At 43.7% G+C, this 18,681-nt stretch overlaps 2 protein-coding genes across 2 annotated transcripts; both read right to left on the reverse strand.

Moving 5' to 3' along the window:
* Nucleotides 1-1,909: 1,909 nt before the first annotated feature.
* On the reverse strand, nucleotides 1,910-8,176 carry cav1 (caveolin 1). Its single transcript, XM_083665974.1, has 3 exons — nucleotides 8,111-8,176; nucleotides 7,198-7,365; nucleotides 1,910-3,837 (listed from the first exon to the last, which is right to left on the reverse strand). The coding sequence occupies exons 1-3, from the start codon at nucleotides 8,144-8,146 to the stop codon at nucleotides 3,496-3,498; spliced, it is 546 nt and encodes a 181-aa protein (XP_083522100.1). The 5' UTR covers nucleotides 8,147-8,176; the 3' UTR covers nucleotides 1,910-3,495.
* Nucleotides 8,177-9,807: 1,631 nt separating this feature from the next.
* cav2 (caveolin 2) lies at nucleotides 9,808-14,237 on the reverse strand. The gene is made up of 3 exons (XM_083665780.1): nucleotides 13,990-14,237; nucleotides 13,452-13,639; nucleotides 9,808-11,467 (listed from the first exon to the last, which is right to left on the reverse strand). Exons 1-3 carry the CDS (start codon nucleotides 14,137-14,139, stop codon nucleotides 11,317-11,319), a joined length of 489 nt encoding a protein of 162 aa, XP_083521906.1. The 5' UTR covers nucleotides 14,140-14,237; the 3' UTR covers nucleotides 9,808-11,316.
* Nucleotides 14,238-18,681: the final 4,444 nt, after the last annotated feature.

An 18,681-nucleotide genomic window follows, 5' to 3' on the forward strand; every position in this document is an offset into this window, starting at 1 on the left:
ACAGAGAGTGCTGTTGGCCCTGTAAGGATGTTGTCTGGAAGTCTATAGAGGTCTTTTTACTTATGAAGTGTTACTGTGCAGAGCACAGTAAAACTTGAACAGGATATTTTCCAACAGTTGGCCTACTTTGCCTACATTCTTTGTCCACATGCTTGTTTGAAGCCGTTTATGAATACATGTACGATTGGTCAATTTATGTGTGCTTGGGTCATGCCAGTTTGATTCATTTAGGGCATCCTGTCACTGAAGTCATGCGTTGTGGATTAAGCTACCAAGAGAAGCATAGTGTCTCAATGTCTAACTGATGCTGTAGCAGTGAATAAGGACACTGTTTTAAGTTTCACTGCCGATTGTTGTCGCTTGCTTCAGGCCGTAATTTATTTGCATATTCATGGTATACATGAAGACTGAAATATCTCCTTGGAGCGCTGAAACAATGAGTGTATTACTCCACTGTTTGTCTCCCTGTTTCTGGTTTCCATGGTAATGCTGTGCCAACTACCAGGGGGGAAAAAAAAGGGTTAGCCTACAGTATGAGCAATATTGAGGCTTATGTATAAAAGGCCTCATTGAGAGAGCCTGTAGCATAGAATAACCCTGCTTACTACTCTACAGTCATGGTTGACTTTTAAGGCACTACGGTTGAAACGTTCATTCTCTTGATATTGGTCACTTCCTTCCTGTGCATGGTTTCAACTGCTCTTCCTAAGCCCCTCTCGACCTACTGTTTATTAGTAGTCCAAGGTGGCTGAAAATGACATTACGCAGAGGCTCCACAAGGCCTGTTTGGCAACTAGTCTTGTAACCCACACAGAGGCCCAGTATTCAGGCATGGCTATATCTACTTAACTACATGGCCAGATTCCTTCCTGTCTTCATTACCATTTTCATCAGATATCCTGACTCACACTGAATTGTTTCCCTTCCTTGGTGGACCTCATTCCCCGCTCTCATTAATCCAGTCCACCATAAACATCTGGATAGATTACATTACAGTAGCCTATAGGAAACTGGACACTAGCAAAAGTTCATGCTATTTTTTCATTTCTTTAGAAAAATAGCCGAGGACTACAGACTACAATCATTAACAGAAATATGATAATATACTGTTCAGTAGCCTACTGTATGTCCCATGGCTCGTTCAACAACACTTCTCAATCGTACATGCGACGAAGTGTAGATTCAACCAGTGTTCACCTTGAAGAAAAGAGGCCTGTGAACAGTGGTTCTTAAGCATGTGCTTAAGCAGCTTGTTGAGGAGAGCCACATCAAAAATCATATGGGTCAAACCATTATTTCAGCCCTAGGAGTATCCGAATCCATGGGGCTTGCCACAGAGTCAGAGAGCCTTCTCAATTCACCCATCACAGTTGAACTTTGAACAGGATACTTGACTGAATTCCGGTGTTTCCGTTTCCACTGTGCAGTACCCAGGTCTGGCCATTTATGCCTTTCATTGGGCCTGATACTCCCACTACTCTAGCAGCTGCGAATCGGCAGTGTTTGAGGTCTTTTAGCCTCGTCTCCCAAGGCTTTGATCCACAAGTTATTCGAAGAGGTACCCTTGGAACAGCGCGAGAGCAAGCGCACCGTGCGAGTTAAAACTTTAATAGAGCTCGGTGGCCTACGCCAGAGTGGTATATTACAACATATAGAATAATTTACCACTCTGGCCTATGTTTGTGCCACTGTCAGATCAACATTTCACCTTGCAAGGCGAGTGAGATAATCTTTATGACATCGTCAGTAGCCTATTTCATGGGCTAAAGTTACTTTCAGTTCAGGGTTATTTGTTTGCTGAATGCAGCACCTCTTCAAGTGAAGTTCTGAAGTGAAATAAGAATGTCCCACAGGACCCATGTCCACATCAACACAGTTAGCACAGAGAAACACAATACGAGTAGGTTGTATATTAAATTTTAATGTGCACAGCGTGATGTGAGATTGTGTACTGTAAAAGCAGGGAAGGAAAATGCATTTTATATAAAAAAATATTACCTTTTAGAGTTGAACTCATTCAAGCAACATGTGCTATATTACCATCCTCAAAAGACAGCAGGTAGACAAAAGGTGACTGAGTCAAAGTGAGCTTCATATGTCAGTATAAAACATACCCCCATTACCAGCAGTCTCAGGGGTGGGAGACGTCAGTTTGCTGCTAGTCTTTGCCAGCATGTGTCCACAGCGAACAAGCACAACAGAAGATCACAGCTAGGCGACTCAGGGACAAAAACTCAAAACTCATTCGGGACTAGGAAATAAAAATGACATGACAATGCAACCCATTGTGTGCATACATCGGAAAGGCTATAAAACACTGAATTAAAACAAAACCCATAACAAAATTCTTCATCCTCAGAGAGTGTAGAAAAAAAAAAAAAAAAAAAAGCAAGTGTGTTTTACCTACAGCTACAGCAATGTGCATTTACGTCGAAGGTCAGATCTTCACTGAAGAGGAAAGGCCTCAAACAAATGGTCTAAGAAGTCCAATAAAGCAAATAATAAAGCAAAGTTCAAGTGATATTTCTTTGAGATTCATAGGCTAAAACATTCTGTGTCACATATAAATGGTTACCATAAAAACTGTATCAAAGTAAGTAGACTAGGCTGGCGTAAATTTGAGGTGGCGATGGACCAGAAGTCGGTAGAGAGAGTGACCATGTCCATGTGGCTCTGGGCTGGGGGCAGGCTCTGCGGTGTTTTCCTAGCATTGTGTCTGTCCGGGCATACAGTGTGTTGGCTCGGTGGCGGGGTGCATGCAGAAACAAGGGCAGGTTCAGTGTGTTAGACTGGGAGGCAGGCAGGGGGGGCGGGGGGGGGGGGGGGGGGGTGATGGGGGGTGAGGGGGGATGAGAGGGAGGGGCATTCAGAGGTTTGGCTTTGGGTTTTTTGCTGCGTCAGGTAGGATTTGTCAGCTCTCCACAGCAGCAGGGACACTCATTTTCCCATCCCCCCCCACCCAAAGGCCCCAAACACACAACCCAGCAAGCCCCACAGAGGACACCAATATTGATCAATCAATCATTGCCCACCCCCATTTAACAAACTATCGTCAGAAAAAGGATCACACAACATTTCGGAACAATGGAAGGAATTGATAACATGAAAGAAAAAAAAATCCAGCAGGCAGAAAACCTAGGGGAGGCTAGTGTGGTGCTCCTGCAGGGACAAACAAATAAAGAATGAAAAAAAATAAAAAAAAAAATAAAAAAAAATAATCGAAGAACCCCAAGGAATGACCTTCGATTGAATCCTGTGCCCCTGTTGGTTAAACCAGCACTGGAGACGAAAATGGAGAAAGCAAGTCAGGGGGTCAGGTGCTCTGTGACCAACCCCTCTCACCTCGAACATGCCGCCCCGCTCTGGAAATGTCTCACCTCTAATTTTTTTTAGAGATTATATATCTTTTTTTTTTTAATCTTCTGGTGACTTTTCCCTCAATCTGTGGTTTTGTTTCCACCCCTCCCATCCTCCCTCCCCTTCCATTTTCTCCTCCTACACCCCCTTGGTGGTGTTGATACGGATGCTGCTGAAGCACTTGCCCATGGCCTCGAACAGGGGGTCGCAGAAGGTGTGCACGCAGATGGAGTAGACACGGCTGACACAGTGGATCTCGATCAGGTAGCTCTTGATGCAGGGCACCACGGCCCAGACGTGCACAAAGGAGAGGATGGCAAAGAAGATGCCCCAGATCAGCGCCAGTGGGATGCCCACCAGGGCTGTCAGCAGCCGGTAGCACCAGTACTTAGTCACGGTGAAGGTGGTGAAGCTGGCCTTCCACACGCCATCGAAGCTGTAGGTCCCCGGGGGCTCGGCGATCACATCTTCAAAGTCCACCTGTCAAAGGACAAATAGAAAGAAGGAGTCAGTGACAACAATCATTTGGGTAACTATGACGATAGGTAATGGCATCGATGTGTGTTCATAATTTTTTTGTTTTCGGAATCAGTAATGAGCCACGGGTAAACCGATGAATAAAATCTCAGTACCGATTACCAATGGATTTGATCAACTCAGTGAGCATCCATATTTTATGACATAAAAGCAATCATTGATTTCACAATATATCAAGCTAGCTTGTATCAGAGTAATTTATTGGCAAGATATATCAGCTCATTGAGCAATGTATAAGGAACATTTTGAAAAACACTGTCTTACAAAATAAAACCATAAAAAAACACGCTGATCCATCTCATTCAGTTTCATCACTCCCTGTTGTGAAGTTGCACAAAACACAAGATTGCTGAACTTTAGATTTAGATAATGACTGCTATGGGCCATCCCCCAGAGCAGCTGAGTGATTGCTACACTTGTCAAGGCTTTGCAATCCCTCCGCTGCTCTCTTCTCCTCTTCTCTTTCTCACCTCTCTTCTCCTCCCTCTGCTCTTCACCCTCCCAAACCATCTCGCCACATTCCTGACAGACAGGGCTGATACAAGAGACAGGGCCGGCCAGAACTGTTTGAGTCAGAGTTCTGTTGGAATGCATCTCTCCATGCAGAGGCTCTAATACAACCCAGTTCATCCATCACCTACAGGCCTCTTAGCTGCTGTTGAGAGCTCCCAGCTCTAAATGGAGCTCACTAGACACGACTGCAGTAAAGAGCAGCCTGATGGCCCCAGTGAGGTAAACCATGACATTTATTTCTTTTCCGTGTAAACAGACCTCACAAGCTATCAACGTTTTTTGTGTCTTGCCTCCAAGTGCCCATGACCTCATAGCCGTTTTAGTGCTGATTGTAAAGTGGAAAAACACACGCTGTGCACACACACACATTCACACACACACACACACACACACACACACACACACACACACACACTCTCTCTCTCTCACGCGCTCCCTTTCGCTTTCCGCAGACCCATGTAGAGCAAATATTTATTTTACAGTTACTTATTGAGTGTGTTTTGTCTGCAAGCGAAATTAAGCTGTGTTATGCCCGCAGTTTAAAATCACCTGTGTCTACATAAGAGCATAAGACTGGTAGAAAACGATCAATCAAAGTGAACATTCTGCCACGGCAACGGCAGGGTGATCCTAGCCAGCCCTTTTTATTAGAGACCTTCTCTATGTCTGACCATTTCAAACGGCACAGGCTAAACTTGTAGTATAAAATGCTAGTAGTTACAACCCTATAATATAAACCTCATCATTCTAAGCCACTAAACCCAGAAACGTCCGTTTAATTTTCTCGTGCTATACATCATTGAATTGGCAAAACTTTTCCAGCCCCTGGATAGAGACCAAAGGAGAGCCCTCTTTAGAATAACGTGAACATAGAATCACAAGACAGGAGGACATTTTACTTTTAGAGGGCTGTTCAATGTCACTGCAGCTATGATGGAGCAGCAGTGGAACAGAGGACACTCCCCCCAGAGAGACGTTGGTGGCTGGTTAGCGCTGTCCGCGCGGATGTGTCTGCTGCTCGGCGAGCCGGGCCGGGCCGGGCCGTGGTTAGACAGCAGCCTGGCCCTCGGCCTGCACCTAGAGCCACTCCAGTGTGCTATATAAAGAACCCTGCTTTACGAGAGGAAAATATTCTATTCTCAGGGAAAAAACGCATGGATTTCGGTGACGGTGCTTCTTTGATGTGGCAGGCTGAGTGAGTGCAGCTGCCTAACTGTAAGATCACTGCTAACATTTACAGTTCCATGATTCAGTTCCATGATGGAGGGAATGGTGTGTGTGTGTGTGTGTGTGTGTGTGTGTGTGTGTGTGTGTGTGTGTGTGTGTCATGGTGGATGATTTCAGTGTGGGATAGAGGGGGATTCCCTGCTTTTTTCTACGTAACATCATAGTAGGGTGCCCCAAACACACGCCTCCATTCACAGCATTACACACTAACCTAAACCACTCCAGGCTCTGAGAATACATGTGATTTCATATGATTATACTAGCAGCCTGCAGATTTCATTAGTGGAGGCCAAATCATAAGGCTATGTTCTATTCTGAGCGCACTTGGAGAGGCTGACTCACTATCACAATGGGTGGGATACTGCCAGAGGGAGGGAGGGGGAGCAAGGGAGGGAGGGGGAGCAAGACACTGTCAATGGAGGACGGACAGTTAGAGAGAAGCATTTTTTTTTAATTTTTTTATCATCACTACTTTGATCTAAATGACGTGCAATAGTCTTGTGAATCAAGTTCCATTTTACCATTACCAAAAAATATTCTGTAGGTTTTGTATGAATGAGCCAATAGAAAATGAAACCAAGACAACACTTGAGGGGGAAAGGTGGGGGAAGAGGTAGTATTTATCACTTCAAGAGAGGGAGAGAGGGGGGAGGGAGGGAGGGAGGGAGGGAGGGAGAGAGGGAGGGAGGGAGGGAGGGAGGGAGGGAGGGAGGGAGGGAGATCCCTTGGCCTGCCATTGCCCAGCTACTAGGGTGTTTCCCTCTTTTACAAAACCAAAGTTCACCACTTCAAATCACTGACCCTCTCCCAGTGTGGCCAGTGACCTCTTACAGATGAAAAAATACCCCAGCTGTACATGACCATAGATCTATCTGGCAGTTGTGCCTTGCAGTTCTCACACTATGCATGACAGGTGGTCAGTGCTGCTAAAGGATTTCTCTCAGCAAACTCATATTTTAAATAAACACAACATTTAACTGCGGCTTAGGGAGGCTGTATAAAACAACAACTGTGAGAAATGTTCCAACAACAGGAAATTCGTAATGTGTCCTCTGGTCCACACCGGGGCAAGTATGTTCAATTAGTCAAAGCGAAATAGGGACAGTGGTTCTGCAGACTCCAACTATATTTCTAACACCATTCTGTTTCTGACACTATTGTGGTCCTTTTGTTAACCAGCTCGGGTTCATGAACCCGAAAAAGGCTCTTAACTAATAGCTCATTGTGCGCGTGTAGCCACGGAACTTTGGTGCGCCTTTGACGCGCGCAGCTTACAGTGCATATTTGACAGCTCCTATTGTCAGGCGATCTCAAGTCTGAATTTTCCGTGCCTATTGATATACTGTATGGCAACACACTGACAATCGAACTCAAAACAAACTAAAATATAAACATGCTATCCAGTGATTTTCAAAACCCATGGTTTGGTTAAATAATGAATAATCCATAAATGAAAAAGAAAGTCTGATTATTTACTAATGAGGACAATTAGACAATTCCAAAATATAGAATAATGCAGATCCTCCGTGTGTAAACTTGTCTATGGGGTGGATTTCAACTCACCTTTACAACGTCGTCGTTTAAGTGCTTGGGGTCCCGGTTTACCAGGTCTATTTCTTTCGTGTGGATGTCCTGCATCGTCTTCTCGTTAATACTGTCGTTATCCATGTCTTTGTTATTTGGTTTGTATATGTTCCCTTGTTTCCTGATAAATGGCGAATGCAGAAATTCCTGTGAATCCGGAGGGAAGACGAGAAGTAGGGGGTAAGTTATAGGAGACGGGCAGAGAGAGGATAGACCGGAGCGCAAGTTAGAAGCTTGCCCCAGCCTAGGATGGTTTTAAATGGATAAAAGGGTAGCACCACACCCCTCAATAGCAGAGATCCGACTCCCACCGCAAGGGGTCATCACCAAGCGCTCACACAATGCGTGCGTAAAGATTGTTTGGCTACGCTATTCTGTTCAGTCAGAACCTGTTACACATTTGGAATAGTAAGCACATTTTCACTTACAACCACGAAGATTTCAGGATAGGGAGTTCGCAATATATTTGTAACAAAATAACTACACAGTTGCTACTGAAGATAACTGGAAAATTATGATTGTGGACACATATTACGCATGCAAATTAAAGAAAAATGTTTTGGTGTATTAAAATGGGGAACAAAACGCACAAAGTAGGAATGTAGATGAGAAAGCAATGTCTCATGTCAATGTTAATGGACGCGAAGAGAGCTGGCACATTCTACCCGTGTGAGTGGGAGCTGCGTTCTCAGCTATGTGCCAAAATAGATAACTATTGCCAAATATGAAAATGCTTCAAGGACGTTTTCGATAACATCCGAAAGAAAAAAAAACTGCCTGTGAACATTTGTAACACTCAGTCTAGGAAATATAACATAAACATAAAAATATGATATGAAACTCTAAAAAGGTTCAAAATGACAGTGCGCCAACTTTCTGATGAGAACCGTACCTCGTCTGTTTCGCCGTCCTTGAGTCCGCTAGTCATGCTGTCCTGCGCTTGAAGTGCGACCAGATCAGTGTGTTGTAGAAGCAAGACAATATCTTAACAGAGGAAGCAAAGCAGGAGGCGTGGGGACTAGTTACGACTGTGTCTCCTCCAATGATACTGGTATTACCTAATCATGTCCCTTTATCTTTACATTGCAGTCATTAAAGCAAAGTTGAGGTGAGAACTGTGAGAAATCTCAGCGCGTCGCTAAACTGAATGCGCATCTCTCTCAAGTCACCTGTGTAGACAAGCATCTGCGGGTATGAATCTGTAACCTGCCATTAACATGCCACTCAAGAAATTACGAAGCGCTAGTGGTGGAGAAACTGACGTGATTTTAACCAAATGGGAATTCATATAATTGGTCAGTGAATAGGGAAAAGAGCCAAAATACATATGTCATTTCTGTTACTGTAGCTTGCTTTTGAATAAAGCTACTGATTTCCCCCCCAGTGCAGCAGACAGTACTACCTGCCCTGGTACTCTTGTATGTTTACATTCTTTTCTCTCTCAGTTCCCGGGAAACTCACATTGGTTTGGAAATAACACCTGATACTGGGTTGTTTTGTTTTCAGGCTGTTTTCGATATGGGTGGGGCACCAGCAAAGACATTATAAATTAATTAAACAAAAGGTGAATTGAATCTCCACATCCCGATTTCAGCGGGAAAAAAGTTGATTTTGTTGAATATTTGTTCGCCTTTCACACCAAATCACTTACTAGAAATGTAGTATGTGAGCCTAGTATTATCTATGGAAGAACATGATCTGTGGGAACCAAATGCAGTCAGCTAAAATCTATGCGACTATGCAAAAAAACATGCAAATATACCACAATCAAAACAGTGTCGGAGCATTAATCAGAGAACAGGTTCTTTAAAGAGTGAGACATGCACCTTGTGTGTTTGTAAGCGTGTGTGTGGGTGTGTGTGTGTGCGTGTGTGTGTGCGTGCGTGTGTGTGTGTGTGTGTGTGTGTGTGTGTATGTGTGCATCATGTGTGTGTTTATCCATTATCAGTGTGAGTGCTATTTGTGTGAGGGAGATGGTTTTGTTCTGGAAAGAATACCTTTTGGTTCAAGATCATAGCATGTGCCCAGATGCACAAGAAGAACCATTCATCTTTTATTTGGCATAGAGTAAAGTACATCAATGCACTTCAGATAGGCCATAGAGCTGTGAGTTGTGGTGATACTGTAGGCAGAGGGTACATGTATTGACCCAGATGCATTCATGGCTCATTTAAATCCAGAACAAATGCAGAGACTTATATCTGGAGCTATGGGGCATTAGATTACTAGACTGTGCTGGGCGTCTTGATGGGTGCACATTGTATCACTGTGGTGAGATATAATCACTATTCCACTGGCGAACATTCTCTTGGTGCCGGGTTAAGACCTCATGATCAATCAGAACCTTTCAGAGAATTACAGAATATGCTGTATAGAATTATAATTCCCGAGATTGCTGTGCAGACCTGTACTGTAGGTTATTAGCAAGCCCCAGGCCATGTTCCATAGACCCACAGCGCTTCTCTGTATAGGAAAGTGTCTTATGCAATCAAAGCTGAGAGTCAATGATTTATGAATGCGTGCAGGCATTGAGCCCTATATCACAGCCCTCATCTTCTCTGACATAGAAGCACACAGCCACACTCTGAACACTTTTGAAAAGAAAATCTTTATTTGGGCAAGAGGAACACCTTGGTTTTCACAAGTCTGTTTTTATTTTTGTGCTATATTGAGTCAACCATTTTTGCTACAGTGTGTCATTCGAGAGAGAGAAAACCCCCAGCTACACACGTGTGTGTTCTCTATTCTCTATTCAAATTTCCTCTCAGCAGTAAATAGCCAAGTACAGACATATTGGCTGGCAAGTTGTCAAGTGTCTTGCTTAGCGAAAGGATTAGAACTTCCTGACACTGGACCTGGTTGACAATTAAAACAAAACATTTAGTCTTGTGTGACTTCTGTCGTATGAGAAGGTGAACTTGTGGCACTGTCTCTTAGATTCTTTCTGTATTTGGTTTTGAAGCTAAGCATGCTAGCTAGCTAGCTAGCTGCACTATTGCTAAAAACAAGCTCAACAGCACCATTAAAGCCTATAGGCATGTACCTGACAGTCCAGTCAATCAAGGCTTCACTGAACAGAATAAACCAAAGAGGTTTACTTCTTATAGTGCATCCCTCTAATCTCAGCTCTTTGCTCTTTACTCACAACAGCATATTTCTGTCCATTTTAGCAACGGTGTAAGGTAACATGGACAATCTAGAAAAATTACAATTGAACATGGCATTAATAAGTTAGAGAGCCAATACCCAAGAAAAGCCCAAACCTTTTTATATTAGACATAAAGTCCACTTCTTGTTATGTAAATGTATACAACTGTCTTGGGTCTTTACTGTAGGTTCTCATTGGATAGAAGCAAATGCACCGCGAGGTCAACAGCAGCAGCAAAAAGAGATGAACCTACACAAAAAATAAGCCTTCAAAAGTATGCAATAAGCTGCATCTTAGCATCTATGATCATCTATGTACACTCTATTAAAGAAATATATGAAAGGATTCATTCATCACATTCAACTTTTAGCTGAATTTTCTGGCATTTATATATACACAACATAAAAAAAGCTGAACTAGACAAATATTACATTCCCGACCCAGAGGTTAATAGGTATGCATTAAGAGCAAAAAAGGTGGTACCCTCATCCAAGTTTCAGTATATCTTTTCTTTTCAACATTTCTTTCTTTACAAATAATGGAATGACAATGAATTTGAATAATGGAATGACATGAATTTGAATAATGGAATGACATGAATCTGTTTTGGTCACAGCAGCAAAATAACTTTCTTTTTGGCAATATGTATACATTAGCCCTTTCTAAAGTATAACACTATAAACATCGGCATTATCATTTCACTTTGATAAAGGTTAAATTCATACACCTCACATGATGTTATTTTCTCTTTACATAGGGAAGTTTACCCCAATCAATCTTTATGACTGTACATAACTTATCGTCTATGGGCGGCAGCTACTGTAGTTAAATAATTCTGCCAGATATTTGTAATAAGTGTTGATGTTGGCTTTATAAGGAGCTAAAGTATGAGCCTTTTATCCATTCTCTCCTCCGACATGCATCTTTACACTGTAGCAGAGGATCTTGTATCAGTTCTGTGTGGTCTTCACTTGGACAGAGGACAGACACCGGCCCATACTGTGGAAGAGCGGGGCCACGAACATGTCTGTCAGACTGCTCCACACCACCTGGACCGAGGGCAAGGCCATCATACAGCTCTGGATCACCGGCATCACCACCCTGGATAGAGAAGAACCACAACAAGAGGTTCATAGTTGTCCCACATGTCTATTCAAATACACAACACCAGGGAAGGTAGCTGGAGGGTTAACGTCATTTACGCACTTTTTAAAAAATACATTTCTCCGGTGCAATATTTTACATTTACATTTATGGCATTTAGCCTTTATCCAAAGCGACTTACAACAAATACATTTGTTTAAGTAAGTGAATCATCTATGCATCAGTCATCATAAGATAAAGTAATCAATGCTCACACCAGGGGCCATAGGCAGTCACAATGCTAGAAGAAGGAAAAATTACTCATTTACTTACTTCTTTTTTTCCTTCTTTTTTTTTATCCATACAACATTATACAGTACTGTTCACACATCCTCTAGCGAATTCCTAACAAGTTCTATTTGCTACAGAGAGCCTCAAGTCATGCTCTCTGGTGTAGGCAGATTGCTCTTGAGGGCAAAAATGAGTAAATCATGTATAATGTTTTACAAACACTTGTAACAGACTTGATGAATATTTTGTGCCCGGTAGTGACACTTCATGTGTGGCGCTGTGACGAGGTACTCTCTTAAATCCAGCACTCCTGATTTTTAAAAGGCTCCTTCCCTCTCTTCCTTCCCTCTCTTCCTTCACATAACTAAGGCTCCTTCCCTCTCTTCCTTCCCTCTCTTCCTTCCCTCTCTTCATTCCCTCTCTTCCTTCCCTCTCTTCCTTCCCTCTCTTCCTTCCCTCTCTTCCTTCCCTCTCTTCCTTCCCTCTCTTCCTTCACATAACTAAGGTGAGACTAAAGACAGGTAGAGGCCTCACAGCTGGCTGATTCAAGCATACAGATAGACTGTGTCGAATGGACACCTTTTCTTATCAAACACGTATGTTAATGATGATACCATGTACCATCCAGGGGAGGCTGGTGGAGGCAGAAATCGGAGGATGGGCTCACTGTAATGCATGGAACATTCCATTCCATGCATTACAATGAGCCTGCCCTCCAATTTCTACCTCCAACCTCCCCCGGTATCATCTACTGTGGCCTTACAGTTATACAGTGGTACACTGAGAGGTAATGGGGTACTAGAAGTAGTGAAGAACGGTTAAAACTCCAAAATGTCATCCAGAAGTAAAGTCTTGATTAACTAGAGCGCAATGCCTTTACTTTGTGATATCTGCCTTACTGCCTTTAAGCATTACAGCTCCATGTAAGGGAATCTGTGACTATTATGTTTTTAACATTGGGTGCTTTCAGGTACAACTGTTTGTCAAAGTCTATGAGACGCACCACAAACATCTATTCATGAGCCATGGGGTCAACTGCTTTCCCTAGTCACCGTTCCATCCCCTATTGATGTCCATGTGACTATAGATGACCCTGATGATCTCTGCCACACAACGATTTAAAAGAAGCCATTCAGCTTGGTGAGACAAGGCATGGTGAGACAAAGTGTCCTAAAAATCATACTAAAGTTACAAAACATGTACACTATCTGTATCTAGACTAGAGGAATGTTGAACTCAACTCTGAAAATAGGCCTGTGTTGCTGCAAGTCAGACTAGAATGCCAACAATCTGGCAGGGGTTATGGGGGCTTTTTTCCACTACCAGTGGAACACTACATTCCTCTTAACTTTCCACAAAGTGCTCACTTTTGGGTATAAATCTGGTGTTGCTTCAGCAAGCGAGAACTAAGTGACTCTTAGGCAGCATCATGAATGTAAGCAATGCATGTTTTCACCCCTGGAAGCACCTGATTCAACATGTTGGCATACATACATGTTGGAAAGCCATGACATAATAATCAAACACATTCAAAGTTGTGCATATGACACAAGCTATATATAGATAGCTTGTGTCTAACATGTATATGTATAACTTGGACTATGTCAATGCCAGTCTGTTTAGAATGGCCAAAACAAATAGGACCAGCAAAGCAGGCAATGGAAATGTTGGCACCTTGCCGAGCACTGAACCAACAAGATAATGTCCATACCAAATATGAATACAGCTGAGCACTCCGAAGACAATACCGGCGATAAATGCCATGGGGATGGCAAGGAGCGTGGTCAGTAGTCGGTAGAAGACGTATTTCACCAGTTCAAACACGGCGTGACTTCCTATCCATATTTTGTCAAAGCTGTGGGATGAGCTGGGCTCTGCGATGACATCGTCAAAACCAACCTGTGGAATCAGGAAACCAAGCATCCATTCATCACTTGCCCTGTACAAACACACACACTTACGAACAAAAAAGTTGTCAAAGACAGAGATGAGATAGAGGATTAAGAAAGTAAAAAATAGTTTCACAAGTGATGGATAGATAAGCAAACGAACGCCAAATTAAAACGCAACTGTACAGGTAGGCTTATGAGTGGTGCAGTATGTAAGCATCAATTACATATTCATTAGTAGTCTTATATATTTGACAGCGGCAACAACGTCAAACGTGGGACTTAAACTTGGCTACCGGTTACAGGCGCATATCTACATTTTACGTTGAAACCCCGTGCGCACTAGTGTGCTTACCTTACCTTTAAGTGCGCGTTTATGTCATTTGGATCTCTGTCTGTAGTCGGTGTGCAGAACTTCTCTTTCTTCGAAAGAATCGGTTCTATCGATCTGTTGAACTCGTCTTCGTCCATAATAATACTTGTCTCGTATTTCTCCTTTTCGAGACCCATTTTCACTTCACAACTGTCACGGTGAGAGCTCTCGCTGGTAGCGCGCTCTCTGCATTTGGGGCTGTGGGCATCTGAAACGAAAGGCCCACGCCCCGTGCGGAAAGCGAAGCGGCGCAACGTGGGGTAGAGTAGACACAACAAGCCGAAGTCACGTCCTCAAACAATCTAGACTCCCAGTTTGAGCCAATAAAACTGCTTTTGTATATTAATGATTGTGATGATTTAGATGTTCAGATAATAGGATCACATGGGATCACATGCAATATAACTAGATGGAGCAGTTCATATTCCATCCAATCTAATTAGATTAACAGATTCTATTTATCAATCCCAAATATGTATTGCCCAATTTTCCTGTGCAGCAACTCACAAACTCACTGCTTGTGTTTTAGGGTAGCTTCCAACACATCCTATGCTCTGCACAGTAGTGCAATATTAGGCTTATTAGACATCCTATAAGGTGTTTTTCAGGGGTAGATGGTGGTGGTAGAAATCAGAGGACATGCTCATTGTAATGCATGTAATAGAATGATAAATGGTATCGATACCATTCCTCATTCCATTGCATTAATTACAATGAGCCCATCCTCCGAATTCTACCACCACCATCTTTATGACTTATTGCCTGGACACTGAACACCCATGGTCAATATGTTATCATATCAGTGTCATTATACACATCTTTCAAGTACAGAAATATATGAAGAAAACAAACAAACAAACTCAGCACATAACTGTTATTCCCAGCACTGCCAGTGAGAGATTAGATAATCATTGAGTATGGTGGATTAAACATGGGTGTTGCTTGAGAAAGGTTCACACACCGTGGTTTGCTCCAGGTGCTCATAGTGCATAGAAAATGGTGTTTATGTAAGAAAGAAACCATGAGCAAAATAGACACACACATACACACACACACACACACACACACACACACACACATACACACACACACACACACACACACACATACACACACACACACACACACACACACACACACACACACACACACACACACACACACACACACACACACACACACACACACTGACATCATGCCATGCAGGGCTACCCTTTACCAGTGGTGGGGGCAGAGGGGCACTACCACATTCAAACATAGCCTGTGTGTGTGTGTGTGTGTGTGTGTGTGTGTGTGGATGTCTTTCAGGGGAGTCCTGCAGGGACTGCCAGGATACATTTAGACCCCCCTCTTCCGCAGCAGAAAGCAGTTTGTTACACAGCAACTGAATACAGCTAGCACATTTCTTCAGGGTCCTTGTTCTTGCAGATTTGTTGCACTGAGGAAAGGTGACCTCCACCTGCTTTCTGCAGGTACTGGACATACCTGTGCACATTTCTAGAATTTCTAGAATTCTAGTTTTCAGATTTCTATACACGGTATACACAACAGTGAGTTGATTTTTCTCTGATGTTTTTGCACTGACATAGTGATCTTTATTGACACATAAGCACACACAAGCATCAACATACACAGTACAACTGTACACTGCACACATAGGAAATTGGTATTAATTATGTGGATTGGAATGCACACACAGTAGCCATCCTTTCCTTTAAAGCGTCAACTTCAAAGTTGCTCAACATGAAATTCCTTTAGAAGATATGTTCCTCTGAAGTCTCATTTCATACTGAAAGTGTGTGTGTGTGTGTGTGTGTGTGTGTGTGTGTGTTTGTTTGTGTGTGTGTGTGACCATCAACTATTTTTTCCAACACTTTGCATCTCATTTGGTGATGGGTGTCCTGTCTGTTCAGTGGACACATAAACATCTTTTGTTTAGAATATTTTGAAAAAACAAACACAAAAAAGTAGGCCAGGGCCATGACAGCGAAGCAGAAACCCAGCAGGGAGAACAGAGGCGCTCCCAGCCCCCAGCGCAGTGCACAATACAAACCCACAATCCCCCTGGATTAACCGTCAGGGCATTTCTGAAAGCCAAGCATTCGAGGAGGGAGGCCTGGCATGCTGGTTGGGTTCAGGGTTGGAATGGGGTCAGGGCTACTGATGGGGTGGGGTTTGAGGGGTGAATTGGGGGGAGGGGTTACTCAACAGTGTGGTTGATAGTAGGTAATAACAATAATAAGGTAATAACAATAGGTAACATCTAACGGATGTCCTTGATGCCCAACATGTTTCCAGATATTATTCAAGCACAAACACACAGGAGGGCTGCTATTTACGGAAGGCTGGAACTAGTGGTCATTTTAGCAGAGAAGCAGGCGCTGATCAATGACTGGGTGTGGTGTGACCATGTTAAGTCCTCAGTGATGTGAACTTGAAGCTGCTGACTCTCTCCACTGCTACCCCCCCCCCCCCCCCCTCCGCTTCTTCCTGAAGTCCATGATCAGCTGCTTAGTTTTGCTGATGTTGAGGGAGAGGTTATTTTCCTGGCACCTTACCTCTTCCCTGTAGGCTGTCTCATCACTGTTAGCGATCAGGCCAACCACAGTGGTGTCATCAGCAAACTCGATGATGGAGTTGGAGCTGTGCGTGGCCACACAGTCGTGGGTGAACAGGGAGTACAGCAAGGGACAAAGCAGGCTGCCCTGGGGGGCCCTGGTGGCACTTTTTGGTCACCTTAAAACAGGCGGGGATTACAGACTGGGACAGGGAAAGGTTGAATATGTCTGTGAAGACATCTGCCAGCTGGTCAGCGCATGCTCTGAGGACGCGGCCAGGGATACCGCCGGGGCCGGATGCTTTGCGGTTTAACACGTTTAAAAGTCTTACTCACTTCAGCCACAGTGATCGATAGCACACTGTCCTCGTGGTTAGCGGGAGCCTTTGTGGGGGGGTCCTTTTGTTCCCTCAAACCGAACGTAAAAGGTGTTGAGCTCGAAGCATCGTGCACATGCTGCCAGGCCCCCCTTTATAATCCGTGAACGCCTGCAGCCCACGCCACATACCTCTCAAGTCAGTGCCCTGATATTGTGATTCTACCTTGTCCCTGTATTCCCTGTTAGCGTCTCTGATAGCATTCAGGAGGTCGCATCTGGATTTCTTGTACTCGTCCAAACCCCCAGAGTTGAAGGTGATGGGGGTGCTCAGTGGCGTAGCACACTAAGGCGCTTACCATGTCATCGCAAGGTCCCTGGTTCGATTCCGGCCATCGACATATCCTTCAGACACAAGCAGAAATGCCCTAAAAATATATATATATAAAAAAAAGAGTTAAATGTTATGGTTCATGCTTTTAGCAAAGCACGGATGTCGCCGTTAACCCATGGCTTTTGATTGGGGACCGTCCAAACAGTGACAGTTGGGACAACGTCGTCGGTCCATTTCCTGATGAAGTGACAGTGACAGTGTCGGTGTATTTGTTTATGTTATCGTCTGCGGCGACCCGGAACATGTCCCAGTCGGTGCAATCAAGACAGTCCTGGAGCACAGAATCTGACCGGTCGCTCCAACGATGAACGACTCGCATCACTGGTGACGTTTGTATCAGTCTCTGTTTGTCGGTAATAACAGGATGGAGGCGTGATCAGATTTACAGAATGGGGGCTTTGCAGCACTCTTGAAATGGAGTGTAAAAATGGTCTAGTGTGTTGGTAACTCGCGTGGGGCAGGAGATATGCTGGTGAAACCTAGGTAGAAATCTCCTCAGGTTTGCCTGGTTGAAGTCTCCAGCCACAATGAAAGCGGCCTCTGGATGTGACGTTTCCTGTTTGTTAACTATCCCGTACAGTTCTTTGAGTCCAATGGTAGTGTCAACTTGGGGTAGGATGCAGACAGTAGTCATGATAACAGACGTGGTAAATAGAAGGGTCTGCATTTTAACATCATGTACTCCAGGTTGGGGCAACAGAGGGTTGATTGTGTCTCTAGTTGTGGTAAGTAGTAATCAATCTAATGTCCAGAAGTGCTCGGTGGTCATAAGAAATATTAGCATAAACGCAGAAACAAAAGGCAACAATTAGCACCAAAATCAGGAACAAAGACCAAAGTTGAGCATGCGCTGAAGCCACGGTGGCCATCCATGGCGCCATCTTGACACAAGATGCGCCATCTTGAAACCAGATGCTATGTATTCATGATAATGTTTAAAGTGTCTGAAACAGAACTAAATATACTGAGTAAAAAAAAAAAAAAGGTCACCCAGTGGTCAGATTTTATGCCCAGAGCTTTAAGTGATGCTTTAAGGAGTGAAGGACATTGTTTATCATACTGTAGATATAAATAGACATATTGTCAGCTAGCATACACCTGCTAATTGCAGCGCTGCTATTGTTTCCTATGCACATTGTTCCATGGACATTAGCATTTGCTGCTAATGTGACCAACAGATGATGATTAACGCTGCATGACTCCACAACAAGCGTCATCGATGACCTTCCTGTGTGCATGCCTTTGGTCGCTGCTTCCTGTTAATGTTTAATGAATTCACCAAACGGTCGCATTCCTGGACCTCTGGTATTCTCTGGAGTACTGGAGTTCTCCTACAGCATTGAATGCTTCCTCTCGCTTAATGAGGAATAATACGTGCATGCAGGGGACGGGGGGGGGGGGGGGAACAATGA

The sequence above is a fragment of the Argentina silus genome (genome assembly GCF_951799395.1).
Source record: "Argentina silus genome assembly, chromosome: 3".
In the NCBI taxonomy this organism is placed as follows: Eukaryota; Metazoa; Chordata; class Actinopteri; order Argentiniformes; family Argentinidae; genus Argentina; species Argentina silus.